The sequence below is a fragment of the Podarcis gaigeae genome, assembly GCF_964106915.1.
Source record: "Podarcis gaigeae genome assembly, chromosome: 3".
Classification (NCBI taxonomy): Eukaryota; Metazoa; Chordata; class Lepidosauria; order Squamata; family Lacertidae; genus Podarcis; species Podarcis gaigeae.
Genome location: NC_139680.1, coordinates 41,639,995 through 41,664,191, shown reverse-complemented (window position 1 = coordinate 41,664,191; position 24,197 = coordinate 41,639,995). Strand labels below are relative to the sequence as shown.

The following is a 24,197-nucleotide window of genomic DNA, read 5'->3' as shown; positions in this document are numbered from 1 at the left end:
TTAAATAATAAAAAGGCTGCAGTCCCAAGCATATTTATGCAATCCGAAGAGAAACCAGAGTATATTTATTAGAGAGTAAGTTCCTTTGAAGTTAGTGGGGATTTCTTATGAGAAAACAGGTTAGGATTGCACCTCAAGTAACTAATTCACCTTCTAGTGAAATCCTATTCATGTCTACACAGACGTAAACCCCGTTGAGTTTAATGGGATTTACTCCCAGTTAAGTTTGTATAGGACTGCAACCTTAGACTTAAATTGTAGCCCAATCCTGATTGCATTTCTGCAGAAGAAAATCCCATTCATTTGAATGGGACTTGTTTCTAATGTCATCTTAAGCATATAAGGAAAGTCCCGCTGGATCAGACCATAGACCATTTAGTCCAGCATTCTGCTTTCCCGCTGGGCAACTAGATGCCATTGGGAAACCCCTGAGCAGGCAATGGTCACAATGACACTCTCCCTGATTCATGGTTAATACTCTCTTAAAAATATTTTTGATGTGATCTCGGTAATCAGTACAAGCCTGCACTGGAAATAAGAAACAAGCATCACCCGTGGTCCTGCTCATGATTTCAATACACGGTTGTGTGCATGCGGAAGATGCTCATTGCATACAAAGCCAGTGCTGGATGCAATGATCTATGTGGCTTAGAAATTACTTCAATTTGCTTAGAATCCAAACTTCAGTCTCTGAAAAATCTGTTCTTTTGTGAATTACAGTTCCAAATTAAGCACATGTTTTCTTAGAATTACCTTTTTTTTAAAAAAAAAACTGCTAAAAGAAAAGCTCCATTAAAAAATGCTTAACAATTGCATCTGAATGATTTGGCAGTTGGCTCTTTGAAGAAATTTCAGGGGAAAAACACAAGTGTTGTTCAGCAAAAAAAATTAAATCCATGGAGGCGTGTGCCGTAAGTCTATTTTGTGAATGAGTATAATTATTTAAAAAGAGAAGCTTCCGACAAATAACTTTAAATGAAAAAGAGTTGGAGGTAGATTCCACAAACATGTTGCTGTTTCTGTATTCCATGTCTGTTTTTTATTAAATGCTCTTCTTTTTCTGTGTTCAGACGGATGTTTCCTGCAATGAGAGTGAAAATTTCAGGCCTAGACCCTCATCAGCAATACTATATTGCCATGGACATTGTCCCCGTGGATAACAAAAGATACAGGTAATTGCAGTAGATAATACTTTGGGATATCAGGAACTGCAAAAGAATATTGCTAGTTTGGAAATTAACAGAAGGTTGTGCTTAACTCCCAAATTCCTATCTTCCTCTCACTGCATGAAAAATAAGTGCCTTGTGCCAAGCACGTGAGAACAATCAAGGCTTGTTTTATTGAACTGCTTTGTACATTGGCTCATATTTTGAACACATTCTATATTATCCAAATCATATCCCCCCATCACAAGCTGCTTCCTTGAGCCCCCTTACTTGGAAATACTTATTGAAGCTGGGAAGACTGGGGTGGATTGTCCATAACCTGTATAAACCACCATTCAAACCCAGTTAAAGAACAGCACTATGAGAGAATATTGCGTATTTTCAGTGGCTATTCAGATAGCAGTTCTCTGCATAAGGTTATTAAACATTAATAAGTAAGTGCAAAAAAACCCCTTAAATTCTGTACTAAACATATAACTTACTTGAACTATCAAATTATTTCAAGAGAGTGTTTGTACGAGGCACAGGTTCGAGTATAATTGCAGAAGAGCACTTTCGGTGGCTTTCTTTGTTTAGTTATTTAACAGCATTTCTGTCTGTGCAGCCATTTGCAATAATTGGCTAGTAGCTATCAGTAATCACTCCTTAAATGCTTTAACATAAGGTCTTGATCATGTAGACTTCGACCAAGGCAATGCACATCTAAGTAATCATTTCCCTCTAGAACTCCTGGCATGAATTTGTAGGAATGGGAACACAGTGACTTCTTTTAGCAATTTAAGAGATGACAGATCTGCATCCCAAGTATATTTGCTGTTGCATTAAAGAAGGGTTGCCCAAATGGTTCTCCCTGTTCTTGCCTATTAGCACTTTTAATGATACCATCATTAGAACAGTTTTTTTTTTAATTCTTTCGTTAAGAAGCCCAAGTTATCGAACTTAAGGAAGATAGCTTCCTTATGCTTAACTTTCCTACTCCCAGTCCTCTCAGTCTTGTTGTATAAATAGGTTCAGTCATGCCTTGTATATGGTCTGAAGTTTTTGCTCCTTTTTAAAACCAGTCATCTTACTGTACAGTACGTATTATGTGCCGTTATTATTTCTGTTTTACGTTTAACAAGTTTCTCAGCAAATTGACATTTTAAAAATGAGGGCAAACTTGCAGTTCTGTTATAGACTGAATGATATTAAGGAACAGAGAATGCTTTTTGGTCCAGGCTCTGATATGGACATGGAATTTTGTATAAGCAAAGCCTGTGTCCTTTTTTTTTTCCTGGCAAAGAATGTTGTGTACGCTCATACCTCATGGGTTTATGGAGCATTTACCACAAGTGTTGTGAAAACTGGGGTGATTTCTTTTGTTGTTGATGACTTTCTTATCTGCCCTTCAACATAAGTGAGCTATGGCAATTTTAAAATGTAACATTAAAACAGTTTAAAGCAAATTACTGTTATATGAATAGGGGAGGTACTGAAAATATCTCAGGTGTCATAGGCCAAGATGAAGAAGTGTGTCTTGAGCATGTGATAGATGCAAAATGAAGGTGCTATGTGAGCCTTTGCATTGACACAGAGCTCTGTACAGTGGTACCTAGGGATAAGTACTTAATACGTTCCGGAGGTCCGTTCTTAACCTGAAACTGTTCTAAAGTGGTGCTTCTGTTCTGAAGCACCACTTTAGCTAATGGGGCCTCCTGCTGCTGCCACGCTGCTGGAGCATGATTTCTGTTCTCATCCTGAAGCAAAGTTCTTATCCCGAGGTACTATTTCTGGGTTAGCGGAGTCTGTAACCTGAAGCGTATGTAACCCGAGGTACCACTGTATATTCATTGGAGAGTGTTACCATTTTTTGCTTGCAGCCATTTCATGAAAGTACCCATGAGACATGCTTCCAACATAATTTTATCATGGTTGTAATACCAGGCTGTGACTCCAGCATTAATTTGGGGAAAGAATCTATGCAGCTCTCTGATACTTTCTTAATATATGGAATATTGCTGCTTTCAGATGGCCTGGTTCACTTCTACGTTTTGACAGAATATCTGGATTTAAATGGTTAATTTAATTGTGTCAGAAAAATTAGGATCATTATGGTTTTACTTTATTTTAACTAGCTTGTGCCTTGCACTAGCAGGAGCATGGCATAATTACGCTTGCTTTGTGGGATAGTTGAATTTGTTTGCCCTTGACACATTGTTATTAAATTTCCATCAAATATTTGTCCCTGTTTATAAAAGGAAAACACTGGATACACTGTTTAGCTACTCTTAAAATTGTATATCTGGCTGGATTGTAGTCTGTAATCTTTCCTTTGGCTCAACATAAATTAGATTGTTTTTTAAAGATCAGTGTCCTGAATTGGAATCAGATAACATTTGATGAGTTAGTCTAAGCGTACAAACCTAAATAAGGCTTTCTTTAGAGGAGATCCCATTGAACTTGATAAGTATTCATGAACGCTCATACATTTGGCATATTTTTTGCAATGGCATATCTCTAAAGTTAGCAACAACATATTTCAAGATTGAAATTAGTAATGAAATTAAATCACCAGTAGATTGGTTTGACTGAATTTTATGTCCGCGATTCACACACGCAGATGATTTTCAGTCTTTCTATATGTCAACGGCATACTCATTTCCTCCCCCTCTTCCCTCTTGAACTGAGGTAGAAAGCTTTTCATATAATGGATTTAATTAAAATTAAAATGACTAATATTATTTTAAATGGCCTAAATGGGACCAGTGCTTTGTAGATTGTGTCCCTAGGATCAGATTCCGAGTTCTTTTGAGCAGAACATGGGACATTTCCTCTGTCTGTGGTGTGGGTGGGTGAGACAGATAGGTGTTTTTCACTGATTTCTCCCTTTTTCCTGCTATCCCTTCACCTCCTGAACATCTGCCCTGTGGGGTAGGGGGCCATCTGGAATAGGTAGTGGTGGTGCTGGATCTGCAAAGGGAAGGGAAATTGATGAATCAGCCAGCAGGAGTGTTTGCTAGGGCCACAACGTTTCAGCAAACGGTATGAGCCTTTCCATTTGAAGAAGGGACACTTGGAATTCAAGCCAATGATCCCAGTTCTGCTTCTCTTGATGTCAAGGCCATTATTCATCTATAAACAGTTTAAAATAAAATTCTGATATTTAATAATTCATTATTGAAGCCCAGTTAATGTTTAATGCTGTTGTAAATATAAGAAATGAAATGTTGATATAATATTTAGGACCATAGTACAGTATAGTTTGCAAATAGAAAAATGACAGTGATTTTTAAAAAAGTTTCTGTAATAAAATAGATTAGGTTATGACCGCATCACTGCACTAGATCTCCCCATTCCAGTAATTGTGAGGCTCCAGTGCCCAGTTCTAGTGCCCTGAAGTGTTTTAATATTCACTGCAGCCCAGCACACAATTCCAGCCTACTTGCAGGAGTTCTGTGTTTGCAGTTGCATATAGAAGGGCCTTTGGCTTGTGTATAGGTGTAAGAAGGCATCAATTTACATTTCAACCTGTGTTTGCTGGGGGCAGTGCTGTTTCCAGTTTGCTGCAGTTCGGCTTCTGACAAAAGTTTCATTATTCATCTTGCTTTCTTCTGTTGCAGAATTTTACATAGATAATTATGCAATTAATTTCATAATTGCGTTATGTTTACATTACTCTGCACCGTTCATTTCAGTGCAAATGAAACACAGTGCAAATGAGATGAGGGGAGTTATCAATTACATATCATTTTCAGACTGAAAACAAGAGCGACAGTGAATACTGATAATTATTGCTGGATTGATTTTTGTTCCAGTCATGGGATGAATAAGTGACCATTGCCAAGTTCTCCCATTTCTGTTGGAATTGTCTGACATCCTCAGATTTTAAAAATACTTTTATAAGACAAAATTTCCATTTTGTCTTGATTGTGTCAGCTGTGATTACAATTAAACAATTATATTTTCAGTGTGAGAGCAAATAGAACTTATGATGCTTACTCCCTTTTAGAACTAAATGCCCTAAAATTAAAATGCACACGAAAAAGTTAAGGCTGTTTTAGAATGCTTTAAAAAGTTTCACCTTACAGAGGTTTTTTATAACGGCTGAAAATACTTCATAAATATATTGATTGGCTCGGTTTTCAATAAATTATTTTAAATGGATTGACCTATAAGTGAAAATATTATTCTGGTTATAAGATAAAGCTCAGAATTACTCTAATTTTGTGGCCTTTAAAAGAGATCTTCCTAGAATTTTGTTTTCAGTTGAAACAATCCATTTGTAATGTTAAATATTAGGCTACAGCTTTTCCTGAATTCCTCCTGATATTTAGCTGATTTGTGCAACCCCCAGTTGAAGATTTTCAACAACTAGTTTAATTTGGGGGAAAGGGCTAAATAAAACCAAAATAGTCGGTACCAAACTGTTTTTCTCCTTTATAAATAAACCCTTCTGCCTAGAAGTGAGGTGCTCTTTCTCCTTCCCTCATCTGTTTTTCCTCCCCCCCTTTTGCTTCTCCACAACGATTAAGCAATGCCACCACATTATTTCCATTCTGAATCTCATGCACATTGGGTTTCTTTCTACAGGTATGTTTATCACAGCTCCAAATGGATGGTAGCTGGGAATGCTGATTCGCCGGTTCCTCCCCGTGTGTACATCCACCCAGATTCACCCGCCTCAGGAGAGACTTGGATGAGGCAGGTGATTAGCTTTGACAAACTGAAACTTACAAACAATGAACTGGATGACCAGGGACATGTGAGTATATTATTTTCTACAATGTGCATCTAACCATCAATTGTATTTAAAAAACAACAACAATTCTTTTTGACCTACACTCTCACATTAGCAAAAACTGATTGATTTTGTGAAGCTTAGGGCAGGTTAGATACAGACATGTTTCCCTTCCCCGCCACAACAATTCATCCGTAACTGTGTGTCATTTCCCCTCGTAGAATGATTTGGACTGTTGGAGAAGCAGAACTGAGCTTCCTAACTAAGGGCTCATCTGTACTTCTGCTTTTCCAGCTGCCTTTCCCCTTTAGCGCTCAATCAGAACAAATGAAATTGGGTTTTCAGCGGATTTCTGTTCCGATTTAAAGCTAAAGAGCGGGTTTTCCCTGGGAAAGGAACAGGGCAAGGGAGAAACTGCTTGGATTCTTGCCTAGAAAACCCCTTGGATCTGTGCTTCCTACAAGCAGAAGTATGGATAGGCCCTAAATTAACTTAACTGAAAGTGCAGATCTACCTGAACACATTGGTATTGTATACATAGTCTTCAGATCCCCCTCTGTAAGGTGAAACAATATGTCTGTACTTAATGTGAACATCTTCAATATCTAGCAGCCTTAACTGGGCAAAATAAAATTCAATTAATGATTTTTTAGAAATAAAATCATTTGTGCGAAAGCCTCGTGAGGTGTTAATAACAGTATTTAAAAGGAGCAACACGAGAGCTACGGTTCCTCTGATAGTGATTTATTACCTACCTTATGGAGCAAGACCTTTTCACAGCTGAAGCTCATTACTTCTGCAACACTGGCAGGGAATTGTGCAGTTAAGTGTTCTGTTTGCAGGCTCCAGATTGTTTAGCTATGACAACACCTCACATGACAAAATACACTATGGTAATATTTCATTTTCTCTTCAATGCTTATGAGATGGAAGATAGACAGGCGAATTAATACCTTTCAGTTAATCCTTAAAATATCCTGCCTTGGTAAAAAATTATATAAAATGGTTTTGAGACGGGACTCTTTGAGCATTTTGAAAATTCGTTAATAAAGGAATAAATTAACCTCTTTTAAAGAGAACACTGAGGTGGATTTCTAAAAACTGAGGGATGTGATGGCCATCCTAATATTCTTACAGACATGACCACACTTGTGAGAACACTTCCCTCTTGGGCGCATGAGGGAAGGATTTGCATGCTATGATTTCTTCAAGGCCACCTCTGCCTGTTTTGTGGCCCTGATCCATACTGAATACTCTAAGCACTTTTAGAGTCTGTAATTTTGTTTAATGAAGTTATGAATGAATCTGCTACTTCTTCTTCCACAAGCAAGTTGTTAGCCAAATTGTTGGGAATTACTTGTACAAAATCAGCTTCTTTTGAGTTCTAAGGAAGGATGAAATTTCAAGGTAAATGGTCAGTTGTTTTAGAATGTCTGGAAATACAACAGTGCTGACTTTAGTTCAGTCAAGGCTGTATGGAATTTTGACGCACATCACTATGTTTTGCACTTTGCCTGAGTCTCTCCCCCCCCCCCCCCCCGAATTCCACGAGTAACAGTTCAGAGATAGGAGTTGGAAATTGGAATGCCTGGCCAATTGTTTTGTAAACGTCAATATGATGTTTTAGAAAATAAACGAAGCATCCCATAATACATTTTTGTAAGCCAGCTGAAAGCTAATTTTAACTTTTTGTCTCTGTAACTTTGAGCACTCGTTTGTCTCTAGATTGCTGGGGTTTGATTCTGCAATCATCAGGTGAATTAGATGGAAGAGGAATATTTATTTAAAAATTATATATATCCTGTTCTTCCTCACTACGGAGATCGGAACAGTGTAAAGTAAAAACAGTAAAATATAACAGGCAATATATATATATATATATATATATTTGCTTTCGTAGATTTTCACGGGTACAGGAATGCAGGTTTTGGTGTCCTCGGGTGTCTTCCCGTGTAAAAGTTGGGGTGTCTAGGCGAGACACCCCAACTTTTACACGGGAAGACACCCGAGGACACCAAAACCTGCATATATATATATACACACACACACACACACACACACACACACATAACCCAGCAGACTATTTCAGTTTCAGTTCAGCGAGCCAAAATATCTGAGAGAGCATATTAAAAAGAGAGGCTTTAATTTCTCTCCTGAATATAATCAGCAAGGATCGGAATGAATTTCCTTGGGGTGGGATGAGAGAGTTTCAGAAGTGAGGTTTGCTTTTTTCTGCATGGTCACCTTAATACCTGTAGGGACTGGAACTGTCTGGAATGCTTTAGTTCTAGGTCAGAATTATATAGAGAAAGACATTCAGACAAACTGGTTTCCAGCCACTTAGAGCTTTTTAGAACTCACACTTCAGATCGTATCCAGAAATTAATAGGAAGCCAAGGTAATTAGTACAAAAGTGGTGCTTGGAGTGGGAAAAACATGAACCCTATATTTCACCTCCAAATCAAGTCTGGCTGTTGCATTCTGAACGAGTTCACATTTCTTAACTGCGTTCAAAGGCAGAGCGTCATGTAGAAATCAAGATATGAGAGGTGACTAATACACAGATCACCATAGCAAGTTTGAAAAGAGATGCAGCTGGCATGTCAATCTTAATTCTGCAAAGGTGCTTCTGACTGAAGCCAGACAACCCAGGTCCAAAGCTGGGTCCATACACATTCTCAAGCTGCAAGGCTGTGTTAGCAGAGGGAGTGTAGCCTCTTTTATGGCACCAGTTGGATACTGAAACTGATACCTTTTGTACTGAAGAACCTCTGTTTTGCCAAGATTTAGTTTGTTAGTCCTCATCCTGCCCATAACTGACATCTGAGCTAGCACTGGTCTAGAACATCTACAACCTCAATGGTATCATTAGAAAGAGAGATGTAAAGCTGAGCAATAGATACAGGTGAATTAACTCTATTTCAGGAGCACTGTTGCATACCTACGGCTACTATGTATAGGAGTACAGTGGTATCTCAGGTTACAGACGCTTCAGGTTACAGATTCCGCTAACCCAGAAATAGTACCTTGGGTTAAGAACTTTGCTTCAGGATGAGAACAGAAATCGTGCTCTGGCGGCGCAGCAGTAGCAGGAGGCCCCATTAGCTAAAGTGGTGCTTCAGGTTAAGTACGGACCTCCGGAACGAATTAAGTACTTAACCTGAGGTACCACTGTAATAGGATTGGATATTAAATAATAAGGCCACTTGTAAAGAAAGAAAGTAGGGTATAGGGTGCAGTATATCAGGCCCCATCATTTTAAATAACCTCTAAGAGCCAAACATGGGAGACTCCTAAAATTGAGTTTTATTCAGCAAAGGTTCTGGAGTCTGCAGCTGACCATGCATGAATTGATTGCTTATAATCATTATTTTCATTGGATGCAGCAGGTAGACAAACCTCTGTGAGTTAGATAATGGTAGTCTACAAACAAAGTCTCAGGATGGAAAGAGCAAGTTTCCATATTGTGTGATAATGAGGTTTAACTTCTTTCCCCTCTGAATTGAAAACTCTATCGTGGTTGGAATTATTTGAGCACTCCACTTTAATGAGTACTTCAGCTTGGAGGAAAGTCAAGTAGCTTTTTCCTAGAGGATTTCAAAATACACATTGAACTGATTCAGTCCCGAAATGTGCCTTGAAAATTAAAATATAGGTTTTGGAGACAAAAGATTTTATAAGAAATTCATCTTTCTAAAATTGGAAAGTTTGCAAAGAATGTCATTTATTGTTACCAGAAAATGCAGAAATATAAACCAGAGAACTGGCTGTTCCAACGTGTATACTTTCATTCTTTTGCTTTACAGCAGAATGAAAAAGTGTTTTGAGATGGCTGAAAGATTGCCCATGTAGAAACACACAGGGGAAATTTTTTCTTCTATAAATGCAGGGAGGAAAGTTGGAGGTAGAGTTATACAAGCTGGTATTCAGAACTGTTATACTCTTGCAAAATAAATTCTTAGCACAGTGCTTATTCCCAGTTGAAACAATGATGAGTAAGGATGCATAAATATTTTGTGGATGGCACCCTGCTTGCTCACATTTGGATGAGACAAAGAATATCGCCATACTTACCTTACTCATTACTACAGTTGCTCCTTTCCCTAATGCAGAATACAGATAATTTAGTCTTTTTGATACAAAAGGTGCCTCCAGTTTTCATTATTATTTTTTCTTCCTGCTTTTTTTAAAAAAGGCATATCTGTGGCACAAACAGTCCCTCAAATAAATAATCAGTTTGTTAAGTATTACTCTTCTATGTATTGTTCTTTGAACCAGACATAGCGTAGGAACATATATGCTTGAGTGGTGGGCGTGCCCAACTTACAGGAATTCTGAACTGGTTTTTAGGGGAATACAATTAATAGTGAATAAAAAAAATCAAAATAATGCAGCAGTTAGCCCTTCTTAATATAGTCACTCATGAAAATAAAGTTTGTCTTCACAGCAGTTAATAGGCAACAATGCTAGCACGGACTCTGAACAACTTAGAGGGGCTTAGCAAAGAAAAGTAGTATACTCTAATCTGGCCTTATTTGAAAAATTGACAGAAAAGCGCTGACTAACAACCACTCAAAACAAACACATAGATATCTGTTTGGTCTAACTTTATTGCTTACACAAATCAACAGCAAGTTGCCTGAAGAAGCCCACCAATTATATACGTCTGTCCACTTACAGATGATATAGCAGCATCACAGAACACAGGGAAGATGAGGTTATTTTGCAAAAGGGAAATAGGGAAAGTTAAAATTTAGATTTAAGACTTTAAATTCAACATTTGAAGGTCACAGATGCTCTAATACAGGCACCCCCAAACTCGGCCCTCCAGCTGTTTTGGGACTACAACTCCCACCATCCCTAGCTAACAGGACCAGTGGTCAGGGATGATGGTAATTGTAGTCCCAAAACATCTGGAGAGCCGAGTTTGGGGGTGCCTGTTCTAATATTAAACTCCACTATGTCCAATATTTTCACAAGCATTACACACTCTTAAGACTGTTACTTAGGTATTATTTTCTGTTGCTGACTACCTGTTGTGTGTTTTCTTGTTATTTAAAACCAAGGGCAGAATGGGAAGCTTGTATGCCTATATTTTATTTACAGATTTGGAATTTGGGTGGAGGGTTGGTTGCTATATTTGTTAGTTTTCTTTTTCTTTTTAAGACAGTTTTATGGATAAGATAATAAATAAAAACAGGGAATTATGTTAACTTTATTGATACTATCTCTGTACGTATAGTATGTATACTTTATCATGTCGTTTAATAAAAGAAAGTTTGAGAACTGCAAAAGAAAACATTTTTATATATTGTATCTGCACTTGTTCCAAGAATTTCAACAGTATTCTAAAATAGCCTCTTTTTGTCATGCTTATGAAATTACAGCTAGGAAGCATGAAAGCATCACTAAATAGAACACAAAAAATCCTGCCAACATATTTGCATTTTTAAAATCTTGCAATATCTTAAGTCTGTGATCCAGCGCAAAACTAGTCAGACTAAGCTTACTAATCTGTTGCCTCAGCTTTTAAGTGGCTAAAAATATAAACTGACAACATTTGATGATAGCAACACCTGTTGGTTGTCATTGACTCCAGCTGGTTGGATATATAGGTGAATGTTCCTGGTGCAACTGGGGTTCTAAATGTGGATTAACTGTTAATGATCCATCAGGTTTTTCATGTGCGGAGGCTACAACATGGGGGTGAAATTATGGCCAGGATCAAAAGATTACCGTAACTCCTGCATGGGAAAGCTGGCAACTGTAACGGGAGTTAACTGTTTTCTATTTCAAGACATAAACAGAGATCCCCTTCTATATATCTTGCACAAGACATACCCACAATTTAGCTGAAGCAGAGCAATGAGAGCAGTATTTTTCTGCATGTAATCCTCTCCATCTTGACCACAAATTATAGAGCTGTAAAGTGCAATTTTGACCATCTACTGTTGCAAAGCTAAATGTTTGTGGGTGATGGATATTTTGGGTACGTTTTGCAGAATATCTATAGTAATCTGTAACCACACCACTGGATTGGCTAGGTTTAAGCTGATTCAGGTTACAATCCTGTTCTCGTTCACCTTGGAGTAAAACTTGGTGAACTCAATGTAGCTTACTTCTGAGTGGGAACATACAGATTTGCAGACCCACTGATTTCAAAGCTTTATTTACAGTAAGGGTGCATCTCTATGCTACAAGACAGGAACACTGGAATGAGAAGTAGAAGAGGGAACAAAAAGATTCACAATATATTTCTCTCTTGTCTTTGTTGCTAGTCCAAAATTATCGTGTGTGTGTGTGTGTGTGTGTGTGTGCGCGCGCGCGCGTGTGTCTGTGTGCACATTTCTGTGTACTCAAATCTGAAGTTTACTAAAGATTGCCTGTCTGTAAAACTGTAGGTGTGGGGGACTGGTTCTTGATGCTATGAAAGTGATGGTGAAATCTAGCTTTACAGGTGCTTTACAAACACTTTAAAAATGTTGTATGCTTTAACAGAAGCTCTTTGTAATTTTGGATTTGGAATCCATTAGGCCACACACAGCTGATTTTCTAATCTTGCATTATATCATTTATATCATGTATCAGTGTAAGAAAAAATTCAGTGTGTTTTACAGCACAACGCTATGCTTAGACACTGCGTTCGGTAAGGATTATTTCCACGTAAACGTGTATAGAGTTGCAACCTCAGTCAGGGAATTCATCTCCCATTGCTGAATTTCATAGTGAAGATAAAAGCTATCTGCTCTCCACTTCCCTGAGCAGTGAGAAATTCCAGAGATGCAACGTTTTCCTAGGTTTGGCGTTGTTTCAAAATAATTTGCTATACGTTTTTTAGTATTTGAGTTCATTTGCAAATATGCATAGGTGAGTGGTGGTGGTGGAGGATGGTGTGCTGCTCCAGCCATGGGACCTTTGGTCAGTCATGTTGTTGCTGCTTCCCAGGAGAGGGAGGGACAGCACATTGGGGAGGTTGGCATGGTGCTAACACACTGGCCAAGTCAATTTGGCACTCCTGCCAGTCCATTTGCACCGTAACAACCTCCCTGCTGCCTTGCCCTTCCATCTCCTGGCAAGCAGCAGTGATACGACCAGCAACAGGTCAGGTGAGTGGCAGTGATGCACCACACTGTCCTTGATTGTAGGTGAGGTAGAAAGCAACAGGGCCGCACAGCCCCATAGAAGCTATCCAGAGAGAGACAGCTCCCGAAGCAATGTACAGTGGTACCTCAGTTTACGAACTTAATCCGTTCCGGAAGTCTGTTCTTAAACTGAAACCATTCTTAAACTGAGGCACACTTTCCCTAATGAGGCCTCCCGCCGCTGGTGCCCTTCCACCGTTCAGCTTCTGTTCTTAGACCGAGGTAAAGTTTGCAAACTGGGACACTACTTCCGGTTTTGCGGAGTTCATAAACCGAATAGTTCATAAACAGGGCTGTTCTTAAACCAAGGTACCACTGTATTCATCCTTTGGGGAAAAGGAATGGGAGATACACACACACACACACACACACACACACACACACACACACATCTCCCCTGCCCCCTTCTTGGACTAGTTTTTTTCTTATTCAAAAAATGCCAAAGAGGTCCTGTGTCGACAAGCAATCTGATCCGTGTTCATCCATGAAGGTCATTGGGTGACGTTGGGCTGGTCACTGCCTCTCAGCCCAACCTACATCACAAGGTCATTGTGGGAGTTAAATGAGGAGGGGGAGAACCGTCTAGGCCACCTTGAGCTTCTTGGGGGGGCAAAAGTGGGGTATAAATGATAATTATAAGAATAATAATTATGCATGGTGTGAATGTGACTATACACAAAAAGACACACTATGTCGAAGCCAGTGTGTTCAGGACTGCAGCATAATTTCTTACTTTTCAGGGTCCTTTAACAAAGCATAACGTAAAGATCAGAACCTTTCTCAAAATGTAATATTTAACCCAGCAGAAAGCTTTCTTGTATCTTGCTCTGTATTAGGTGCAGAAGTCGGGAGATTTTACCTAAGCATGCTTTTTGGTTTTCTTCTGATGTAATGGTCTGACTTCAGTCTAGTGAAAGTTCAAGTATCCAGAAAGTTGCTTATCCAAAACAATGTCGTGTTCCCCAGTGAGGAATTAATTCATATAAAAGCATCTCAGATGGACAATACCTCATTTTTTTCCTTTTATTTGGGTAATTAGGTTTCATGGTATTTGGCATCCAGTGTGATGCCAAAAAAGGAGGGCAGCGGGAAGGATGACATACGCTTCTGAATTTAGTATTCTGTGGCTAATAATGAAACAGGAAATTAAAAAATTCCCTCCTTTTTAATTAGATTTTCTATCGCCTGGTCCCATGGAACTGTTTATATATAATCTCCCCATGGGCTTCCAAAAGTAATAGTTAATGTTTTTGATTCTGAACTATTCACAGTCAATTCATATGCAACATAGAATGAACGCAAAGCTTTCTCCAAGTGAGTTTGAAAATCATGATTCATGCAGCATTATGAAAATATTTAGGCATTTGCTTCTTTGCACGTGACTCGTTTTGAATCAGAGAAGGAAAGAGCGGAAGTTGCTAATTCAGGAACGAGAGACGAGACCTCACAGATTCACTGGAAATGTTTTATTTAGTCCAAAGCATTTCCAGTTTTAATTATTTCTTTCAGGACTCTGGTTAACCAAAACTGTCTTCTGTACAGTGTCAGTGTAAACGTTTCTGATCCTCTTTGAGATCTTCTCTTGCTCTTTCTACTTCCAGTTTTAAACAAGGTAACTAAGCATTTTTTGGGCCATTTAGCTAGCTTTTGTTCTGTTCAGCCTCAGTGATTATCACCATATGTCTACATATAGACGAACCCACATATACAAATGAACAATGGCCGTTCTTCATTCTCTGGGTGGAATCCAGTGTTCCTTCTACTTACACAATAGGATGCCACCTTCCTCTCATTTCCTCCCTTGTCTTGCATAATCTGCTCAAGAGGGTCCTCCAACCATTTGGAGCAGAATTTGAGGGTTTCTGGGAAGGAGGAGAGGACAAAAAGGCCTGTTGCACAAGTGGAAGTTCTTTCTGCTTGCTCTCTAGAATGAGGTATGTCTTAAGTTTAATCCTATAGTGCAGCTGAACTTGGTGGGGAGCTTTAGGATTTGGCAAAATCCCCACTCAACCAGCAAAGCACCAGTTACATCATTTGCCACGACACCTTATACTTGCCCTAGCCTATCAGGTGAACTTGGGTGGTGCGGATTGGTCCTGTGGGTTCCCAGGGAGAAACTACTTGGGTCCTGAGGTGATTGTGGTCAACAGCATTGTGTTTTCCTTTCCTTTTTCTTTTGGTTTATTGTGTTTAGCAAGCAGCCATTACACACTAATAATAATAATAATAATAATAATAATAATAATAATAATAATATTAACAGGAATACTGCTACTAATCACAGTTGACATTTCTACTCTCCGACCCCTAGTGGATAAATCATTTTCCTTTCCCCCCTCGAGTTTTATTAAGGCTTTACAGATTTGTGTAACAAGAAATTTAGATGTTCTAAAGCAGGGGTAGGCAACCTAATCAACTTCTCAGTCCAGCCTGCGGATGGTCCGGGAATCAGTGTGTATTTACATGAGTAGAATGTGTCCTTTTATTTAAAATGCATCTCTGGGTTATTTGTGGGGCATAAAAATTCGTTCATTTCCCCCCCCCCAAAAAAAAAATATAGTCTGGCCCACCACATGGTCTGAGGGACAGTGGACTGGCCCACAACTGAATAAGGTTGCTGACCCCTGTTCTAAAGGGTATATCTCTCTCAACATCGGACAGCAAAAAACAAGAGACAGCCTTCCCTTCTGTGATCTTAGCAATGGGTGGATATAATGCTTTCTGAAATCGTCATAGACAGGGCACATGGAAAGGAATATATAAGTTATGTCTTCTATTGATATAGAGTTGCAGCCGCAAACTCTATCCTTCTTATGTCCTTTATGTCGGCCTGTCCAGTCTGCTAATGAAAGAACGTTTAGTCTTGCCTGTGTAAAGGCTATCCTCATTTTAGCATTTGGTAAATCTACCAGATATCTTGGCAGGGATAATGGGATAAAAGGAGCATACAATTTATTAGATTGATGGATGTTGGTCTCGGCCACTTGTGATTGCATCTCAGTGTCTCTCAGCCTTTGCAGTATTCATTCTTTAGCTCTCTCAAAACCCTGCATCACAAGAAAGGGGGCAGAGAGTCCTGAGCTCATGGCAAGCGTTGTGTTTGGGGACTTGAATCTTTTTCCTGTAGGGAAAGCTGTTATCTCTGCCCCATCCTGGGAACTGGCAGCCATTGGTGGAGTTGCCAAGGACACCGGGGTGTGACTGGCATTTTTGAGGCCTTTTAAAATGTTTCTATCATGTTTCCCATTCCCCTTCTTGGCTGAGCTCATATTGGATACAGCAGCTGTTGGGCCTACATAGTGATGGTGTATCCCCGTCGCCCCTTGCTAGTTGGTATAATTGCAGTATAGAATTGCTCTGTCCATGGTCAGTGTTTGGCTGTCCTTCTGTAAATATATCCATGCTACATATTTCAATAATAACAGTAGTAATGATTTAAATAGAAAAATTAAAATATTTTGTACATGCAATACATGAAAAACAAAACATAACTAATATTCTTTGTAACTATTTATATGTTGGGCGTATTCAGCGGTTGAGTTTTCATATTTCTTCATGATTCAAGAAACAGAAAGTTCCAGAGTACTTTTTAAAGGCTTTGGACAGATCTGGAGGGAATCCATCTGCAATCTGGCCACATAAGTTCCCCTTTAGCCTCTGGTAACATGGTTATAAAACTATCTCTCATGGGCACTTTGTTGAACTGAAGCCAGGCTAATTTTGAGGTTGCTTATTTATTTCTTTAAAGCATTTTTCCCTTGCTCTTTTGCCGAAAAAGGCTCCAAGAGTAGCTGACGAATATCAGGTATAAGACCAGTTTTGAGCTGTGTTACATTGTCTTTAGTTAGTCCTCAGACAGAACAAAACAGGAAGTGTTTAAAATATTGGCATAGAAGAAACAGAGAGTCTTTTCTTGCAAAACCCATTATTTCTCTCTTTCTTTTCGATGTAGATTATCCTCCATTCTATGCACAAATATCAGCCACGTGTCCATGTCATTCGGAAGGACTGTGGGGATGACCTCTCCCCAGTCAAACCCATTCCTTCGGGAGAAGGAGTGAAGGCATTCTCCTTTCCTGAAACTGTTTTCACAACTGTAACGGCATACCAGAACCAACAGGTAACTTTTGCTCTCCTTCCTTTTTAATGTTCCTGATTTACTGGATTTTCATTTAATTACAAGCAAATGGCTGGGGAAGAAGGAACCTCTGTCTTGACACTAGGTGAGAAAGAAAACCATCTAATGTCTATTAAGCTAGTAGGTCCCAAACCGTTTCCCCCTCACAGACCACTTCAGAATTACTGATGTTCTTGGCAGATGATTTTGCCAAGATGTCTTGATGATTTTTTCTGCCTGTTGTAGCAATTATAACATGCCGTACTAGGCATGGTATTATTTTAATTGTTGGGGGGGGGGGTTGCTGCTTCTTTTATTTCTTATATTGCATTTTATTGTATTACAATTAGCATTTCATAGAATGCAAATTGTAATGTAAAAATATATTATAAAAATACAAGAGTCAATAAATACGATTAAATAACAATATGAGTATTTAATGCAGACATGCCATGGACCCTTGGTGGTCCTATGGGCCAGACTGTGGGAACCCCTGTTTCAAATTATTTAATGGCATCTTAGTGCTTTGAAATATAGTTGTGATTTAGCAATGCAGCAGACATTCAGTATTAACAGAGTGGCTTCTAAGATGTACTTGTTTATATCTCTGGACCTTCGTCATCAGCATATTCTGTTGCCCTTGCAGATTACCCGACTCAAGATTGATAGGAATCCATTTGCCAAAGGATTTAGAGATTCTGGACGCAACAGGTGAGCTTTGGAACACCTTGCAATTTATAGAACTCTTGCTCTTGATGATGGGGCTAGACTGTTTTAAATTCTTTAGAGAAGTTTCACCAAATACGTCGCACTTCCTTTTGTATAGTGCCTTGCTTATGACTGGAGAGAGTGCTGTGTGCATTAGGGTTTTTTTTTTGCATGTGCTTTTGTTGCATTGCTTTCATGAGATTTTATGAGATTTGGAACATAAAATCTACAATGCAAATTTGAATCACTTTTGTATCACAGGTTTGCTAACCCAAAGCAAATGCTGGCTTTAAAATAAATTGTTTTGTAAGAGAAACGATGGCTTTGTGCTTTAAAAGCTCTCTCTTCCTGTTGAACACTTGCAAAGTTAGAATTTATATTCTAGATTCTTCACATAGGTCATAGAAAACGATCCTATAAAAATCTTTACTTGGGGGATATGAACATTTCTCTTTCTTAAGTACTTCAGGAGAAAAATATGATTGCTTTAGTTAAAGAAAATTGGCCATTTGGTAATATAAATTGGAATGGCGGTAAAATGTGAAAATGATTGAAAGCATCTTGTATAAATTATCACCTTGGCTATGCTCCTCCAGGAGGTGGGCTTTTATCTCTACTTTAACTACAAATGAAAAGCCTCCATTAGCATGGGGCGGGGGCAGACTATTTTTTAAATCCACATTTAGCTAATACTTCTGTAACTCTTTCCTGCAAAATTTATTCAATGTTTCTGGCAACAAAACCTTAGAGAAGCAGCATCATTGAACTGCTTTCAACTGCTGTGCTGAAATGCAATTCCCATCTTGATTTAACTTTCCAAAGAAAGCAAATCCCATAAGTTAATTGTGCATTGTATGAAGAAGTGTTGTGTTTTGTCTTGGCTGTCCAATGTCTGCTGCCAATCAGTTTAATTGAGAGAGCCCCAAGCTGCAGGTGTATTAGAGAAATTGAACAATATGTCTGTTATCACATCACACATAATTTTCTAAACCTCTATCATGCCTGTCCTGCCATCATCTTTATATCAGACTAAAACTCCTTTAACTTCTTCTCATAGGAAATGTGCTCCAAGTAACCATTTATCATTTTGGTTGCCACTTTTGTGGACTTCCCCAGCTCTATAAAATTCAAAAATAGTTTAAAACTTGTATACTTAACTCACATGTGCCATCTGTGCAGGCTTTTAAGTGGGCTTTAAAAATTATTTAATTACTACTCCTTTTAATAATGGTAAGTATTTTAATTGGGCTGCGGTTATTCTGATTTTGCTCTTTTTATGATTTTATAGTTTTATGGATTGCACTGTTAAAAACGCTATTTATTGCTGGGTGTAGTTGTTTTGTGTTGTGGTTTTATGCTTCTGGTTTTAAATACATTGGTTATTATATTATTATTAATCTGTTTTCAAAGAGAGCCTACTTGGAATGAATGTTTCCCTCAAAGGCAGGGTATAAATTTATTTATTAAATAATTGTAAATGTTTGGGTTTGGGGAAGCATATGTTGGCCAAGAGAAAATGTTTGTATCAAATTTATAAAGAACGTGTCTGAGAACTCTCAGCATCCCTGTCCATTGTTCTCAAAAGAGATCCAGGTCCCATTCTTTTCTATGACTATGTTGATCTATTGAGTTGGGAAAACTGTTGTTGTTGTTGTTGTTTGCCTCTATGCAAAAGATAGCAGATGGACATTCTGGCAATTTCAACAAGTGCTTATATAAAGACACAACACTAGGGAAGAATTTAATGTATTTTTAGCTTTTAAAATATTTGATTTAGCAGCAGCTAACAAGGAAGAAAGCCAAAATCATGTGTCTTTGGCATATTCTTTGCGGGTCACAAGCAAGTTTATTGCAAATGGCTGTGAGGTCCAAACAACCACAGCTTGGCTGCTGTTTGATTGAAAATATTGTCTTGGAACCAGATTGTTTTCATGTAATCCTTCTACTATATGTGTGTGTGAGAGAGAGACAGAGACAGAGAGCAATCATAAAGTACTGTGAAATATAATAAAAAATTATTATTCAACTCATGATTTTGTTATGTTGTTTAGGATGGGATTAGAAGCTTTAGTAGAGTCTTATGCCTTCTGGAGACCTTCACTGAGGACACTTACATTTGAAGATATACCTGGGATCGCAAAACAAGGTATGAATCTCACTTGGGAACCTGAAGAATGCTAACGATTACTCACTGAGGGTGCAGTCTTCCTCCCATTTTGGTCATTGGAAAAAATTACATTGATTTGAACAGATTTCACCTTTAATCGCACAATGGCACAATAATACAGTACTCAGCAATTCCAGCAATTTCATACATGAAAAAAAATCTGTGATTCTCATTAACAACACAATTCTGTGCATCCTCGGAAGTAAACTCCATAGAGTGTAATGGGGTTTACTCCTAGGCAAGTGTGTATAGGACTTCAGCCTAAATATAATAACACTGTTATGGGCATAAATATAGCTTGTACTCTTATAATTTAATTTCAAAATTATTAATCCATGTTGCGGGGCTTACTAACTGATGTGCTCGGGCATCACTCTTGACATGTGGGCCAAACTAGAGTCAACCAGTCACATTCTGTAAGCGGCAGCTGGTGAAAATGTTTCTTGAAATGCAAATAGTACCTTCTAGGAGCGGACTTTTCTCTGGACTGTGGCAGGAAGAGAACTTCTCCCTTTCCTGGCCACTTCATACATCTCTGAGCTTTGCATGCTTTTCCTTAGCAGCTATTTAAGCCACCAAAAAATGGTCCATGCCAATTGCATTTTCCACATAACCTCATCTCAAGCCATGGCTAGCTTAGCTGCAAGTCAAATAAATGTAAGGCTACAGTTATGGCGATAATCAGAAACAGCATGACTTGCAGTGTGTCCCATCTACTTCAGGGGTAGGGTACCAGAAGTAGCCAACCCTCCATGGGCCACTTTGGCAGTTGGGTGTCCTCATCCACATGTCAGTCACCTGACATATGATATTACGAGATTTAAAATTCAAGCTGCAGTTGCAAAGGAAGAATTGGGAGTGCACTTCAGCTGCACTCCTGATTCTTCTTTTGCAAGTAACAAATTTTCCTGGGCCTGACAGCATATGATGCCAGGCATGGAAAAGTTGGTGCAAGTCATTCAAAACAGCCCGGAAAGCTAGCCACTGAAGCCTTGTGGACTTACACCTGATGCAAGAAGTCTCTCTCTGCCCTGCACCATGGATCTAGTATGTCATGGTTTCTTCCACCTCTGTCTTGCAATTGCCTCTTCAGTTGATACTTGCAGCTACAGCTACAGCTGTGGTGGTACAAGAAAGCCAGGTATATGCAACTTAATCCCAGGCTTTGTTGCTCCATTGTAAAATGCTAAGCACCTCACACTTCTGGGGGGCAGGATCTATATTTTTACTTACTTATATACTAGTAAGGTAAAGGGACCCCTGACCATTAGGTCCAGCCGTGGCCGACTCTGGGGTTGCAGCGCTCATCTCACTATATTGGCCGAGGGAGCCGGCGTACAGCTTCCGGGTCATGTGGCCAGCATGACTAAGCCGCTTCTGGTGAACCAAAGCAGCACACGGAAACGCCGCTTACCTTCCCACTGGAAGCACTTTGACGTGCTTTCAAACTGCTAGGTTGGCAGGAGCAGGGACCAAGCAACGGGAGCTCACCCTGTCGCAGGGATTCAAACCGCCGACCTTCTGATCGGCAAGTTCTAGGCTCTGTGGTTTAACCCACAGCGCCACCCGTGTCCCATATATACTAGTACTCTACAATAAATATTTCAAGTCTCTGCCCAAAAGCAGTTTTTAATCTGAAACTAAACAGAAAGAAGGGAAAAGGGACAGTAGGTAATTGGGACCAGTTATATACAGATGTGGTTCACCCAATTTGTGATGCTAGGTTAGTGCTGAACTTGGGGAGATGCAGGTTCAAATCTCTCCTTACGGGGTGAGCCTGGCCAGTTGCTCGCTCTCTTTTACCCTAACCTCTGTCAACTGTCCTCAGGGTTTTTGTAAGAACTAAAAGGCGGCAGTGGAGGTGGGGAGAGACATATTTACCAGTCTGAGCTTTCTTAGATGGAAGGGTAGAATAAAAACACAAATAAATTAACCATGGATTTCCAATCTCCATTTGTATATTTTGAGAGCCTCTTCAGTTAAACAAAACAGTGAAAAAGCTAAACTGGCCCTAAGCAAATGGTATGTTCAGAGTTCATTAGAGGCACCCCCGGATTAATGTTCAGAACATGATGAGATGAGCAGGAAAAATTGCTGTCCATACCAAATGCTGAAAATTGATCTGGGAGCAGTCAGAGCACTGCTTCGTGGCACTGGTAACTTGTACCGTGCCTGGAGTTTTCCATGTGCTTTGGGTTAGTTTTTTTGTCATGGGTGTCAGCCTTTAGTCATATTGAGCCACTTACCTCCCACAAGAAGGGGAAGATATAAGGTTACCTTTATTTTGCCAGCAGTTGACTCAAGATGCAAACAAAACAATTCCTGATTGATATTTTAATTTTTATTGTTGCATTTATGATTAGGTGTCAGAGTCAGTATTATTTCACTCTGGTTTTAACATTCTCAATTTAGTATGTCCTGCTTAGCTTGCTGGCTAGTGGAAGAAATTATGAAACTTTGCCAATTCTAAGCCTGAATTGCTACGTATTTCAGATATTACACATTGACTTAAAAAACGGGTCTGAGCTGAAAGTTCAACTTTAGTAAATGTGTCTTCAGTAAACTGCAAAAACTGATGTATTGCAAATCTTATAAAGCCCTTTCTATGAATTTTGCAGTGCAGTTCTCCAGTCAAGTAATGTGTAGAAAAACGTATATACATGGGTAAAGTGTCCATAAAAATGTACCTATTTGTGAAATAACATACCAGAATGCAATATTTTAAGGGTACCTGCCTGGCAAAAATGTGACTATTGGGCAGAATTAGTACTATAATGCTGATAAATATTCATGTGGATTTTATTTCATATAAAAGAGCCACAATTTGTTAAAAACTGGAGATGGGGAAACGTGAAACAGAGAGAAACCAAAATTGGCATATTCACCCAACTCTACATGCAACAAATGTTGCATGAACCTAGCATACATTCATACATCCTCATCAAAATTAATGTGACTTGAAAATGGTAACTTTGGCTGGACATTTTTGTTGATGGCTGTTTTGGCATCAGACATTTTTGTTGATAGCATGTCAGTCCCAGAGCATACCAAGATAATTTGTGGTATACACACCCACACCCACATATATACATACATATACTCTTTAGCCCTGTAACAACCCTCCCAACACCTTTTAAAGACTCTAGTCTTTAACATAACCAGAACTCCAATCTTCTGTTTTCCATGCTAAGTCATTTCAGAGTTATTTTCAACAACAGCAAAATAATAGACAATAAGGCAAGAAGTTATTTTCTTCTTCTAAAATCATTTGCTTCAGAATTTCCATAAAAATCCTGCACTAGAATATAAGCATAGGCAAAAACTCCAGGGTGATTCAATTTTGTGAAAACTATGTGGGGAAAATGAGTGTGCCAGAAGTATTTTTTTGATAGGAAGTTAGTTTTGGATCTGAAATCTGCATTATAGAGATACTGATGTAGACGTCCCTTAGGACTTTGCTTGGTGTTTTTCATTCCATATTAATTGCCAGGGATTATGGTGATGTAAAATAAATACCCCTCCTAAATACTTAAAGGAGCAGAGTTAGAAGAGAGATACCATTTTAATAAGTTTCCTACTAACTATGTATGGCTTTGTGAAAAAGAATCTTCTCTGTATTTCCTCCTCTTGCTTAGGGCCACACAAGCTGGTGTTTGCAGGTGTTTAGCATTAGAAAGAGAGCCCAAGAAAACTCTTCCATATGATACACTTCCCCATCTTCTTGGCTTGACATCCCCTTTAGAGAGTGTACCGGTGTCCTGTGGTCTTTAAAAGAAATAGGGGGGGGGGGAATTCTAATTGCCCAGGCATTGGGACTTGGGAAAGGACCTTTGACTCCTCCTTATGAGATGCACTGATCCGGATTCCAAAATTAATGAGAAAAACATGTTCATGTAATTAGTTCTAAGTGCTCCATGTGACTTTGCATAGCTGATACAAAGTGTAGCCTAAGGCAGGTGTGGACAGATGCAAGTGGAGTTAAGGCTTTTAAAAAGTAAATTAAAACAAAAAAGTACCCGCCACTGGCGTAGGAAGTATCCCCCTCTGAATAATTTCTGCCACCTCCCAAAACCACTGGATTCCCCTCTCCCAAAAAGTACTGTCCTTAGTAACAATAAATGTGTCGCCTGTGAATGGGCACTCCGTGTTGAACTTCGAAATTCACCAGCTGAGGCCAGGT

The 24,197-nt window shown here is 39.0% G+C and overlaps 1 protein-coding gene across 1 annotated transcript in view; it reads left to right on the top strand.

Moving 5' to 3' along the window:
* TBX18 (T-box transcription factor 18) overlaps positions 1-24,197 on the top strand; it is a 35,541-nt gene that overhangs the window by 5,555 nt on the left and 5,789 nt on the right. The window contains exons 3-7 of the mRNA XM_083730432.1: positions 1,071-1,172; positions 5,736-5,907; positions 16,978-17,145; positions 17,789-17,853; positions 19,902-19,996. Coding sequence (XP_083586558.1) covers positions 1,071-1,172; positions 5,736-5,907; positions 16,978-17,145; positions 17,789-17,853; positions 19,902-19,996 — 602 coding nt within the window. The remainder of the gene's footprint in view (positions 1-1,070; positions 1,173-5,735; positions 5,908-16,977; positions 17,146-17,788; positions 17,854-19,901; positions 19,997-24,197) is intronic.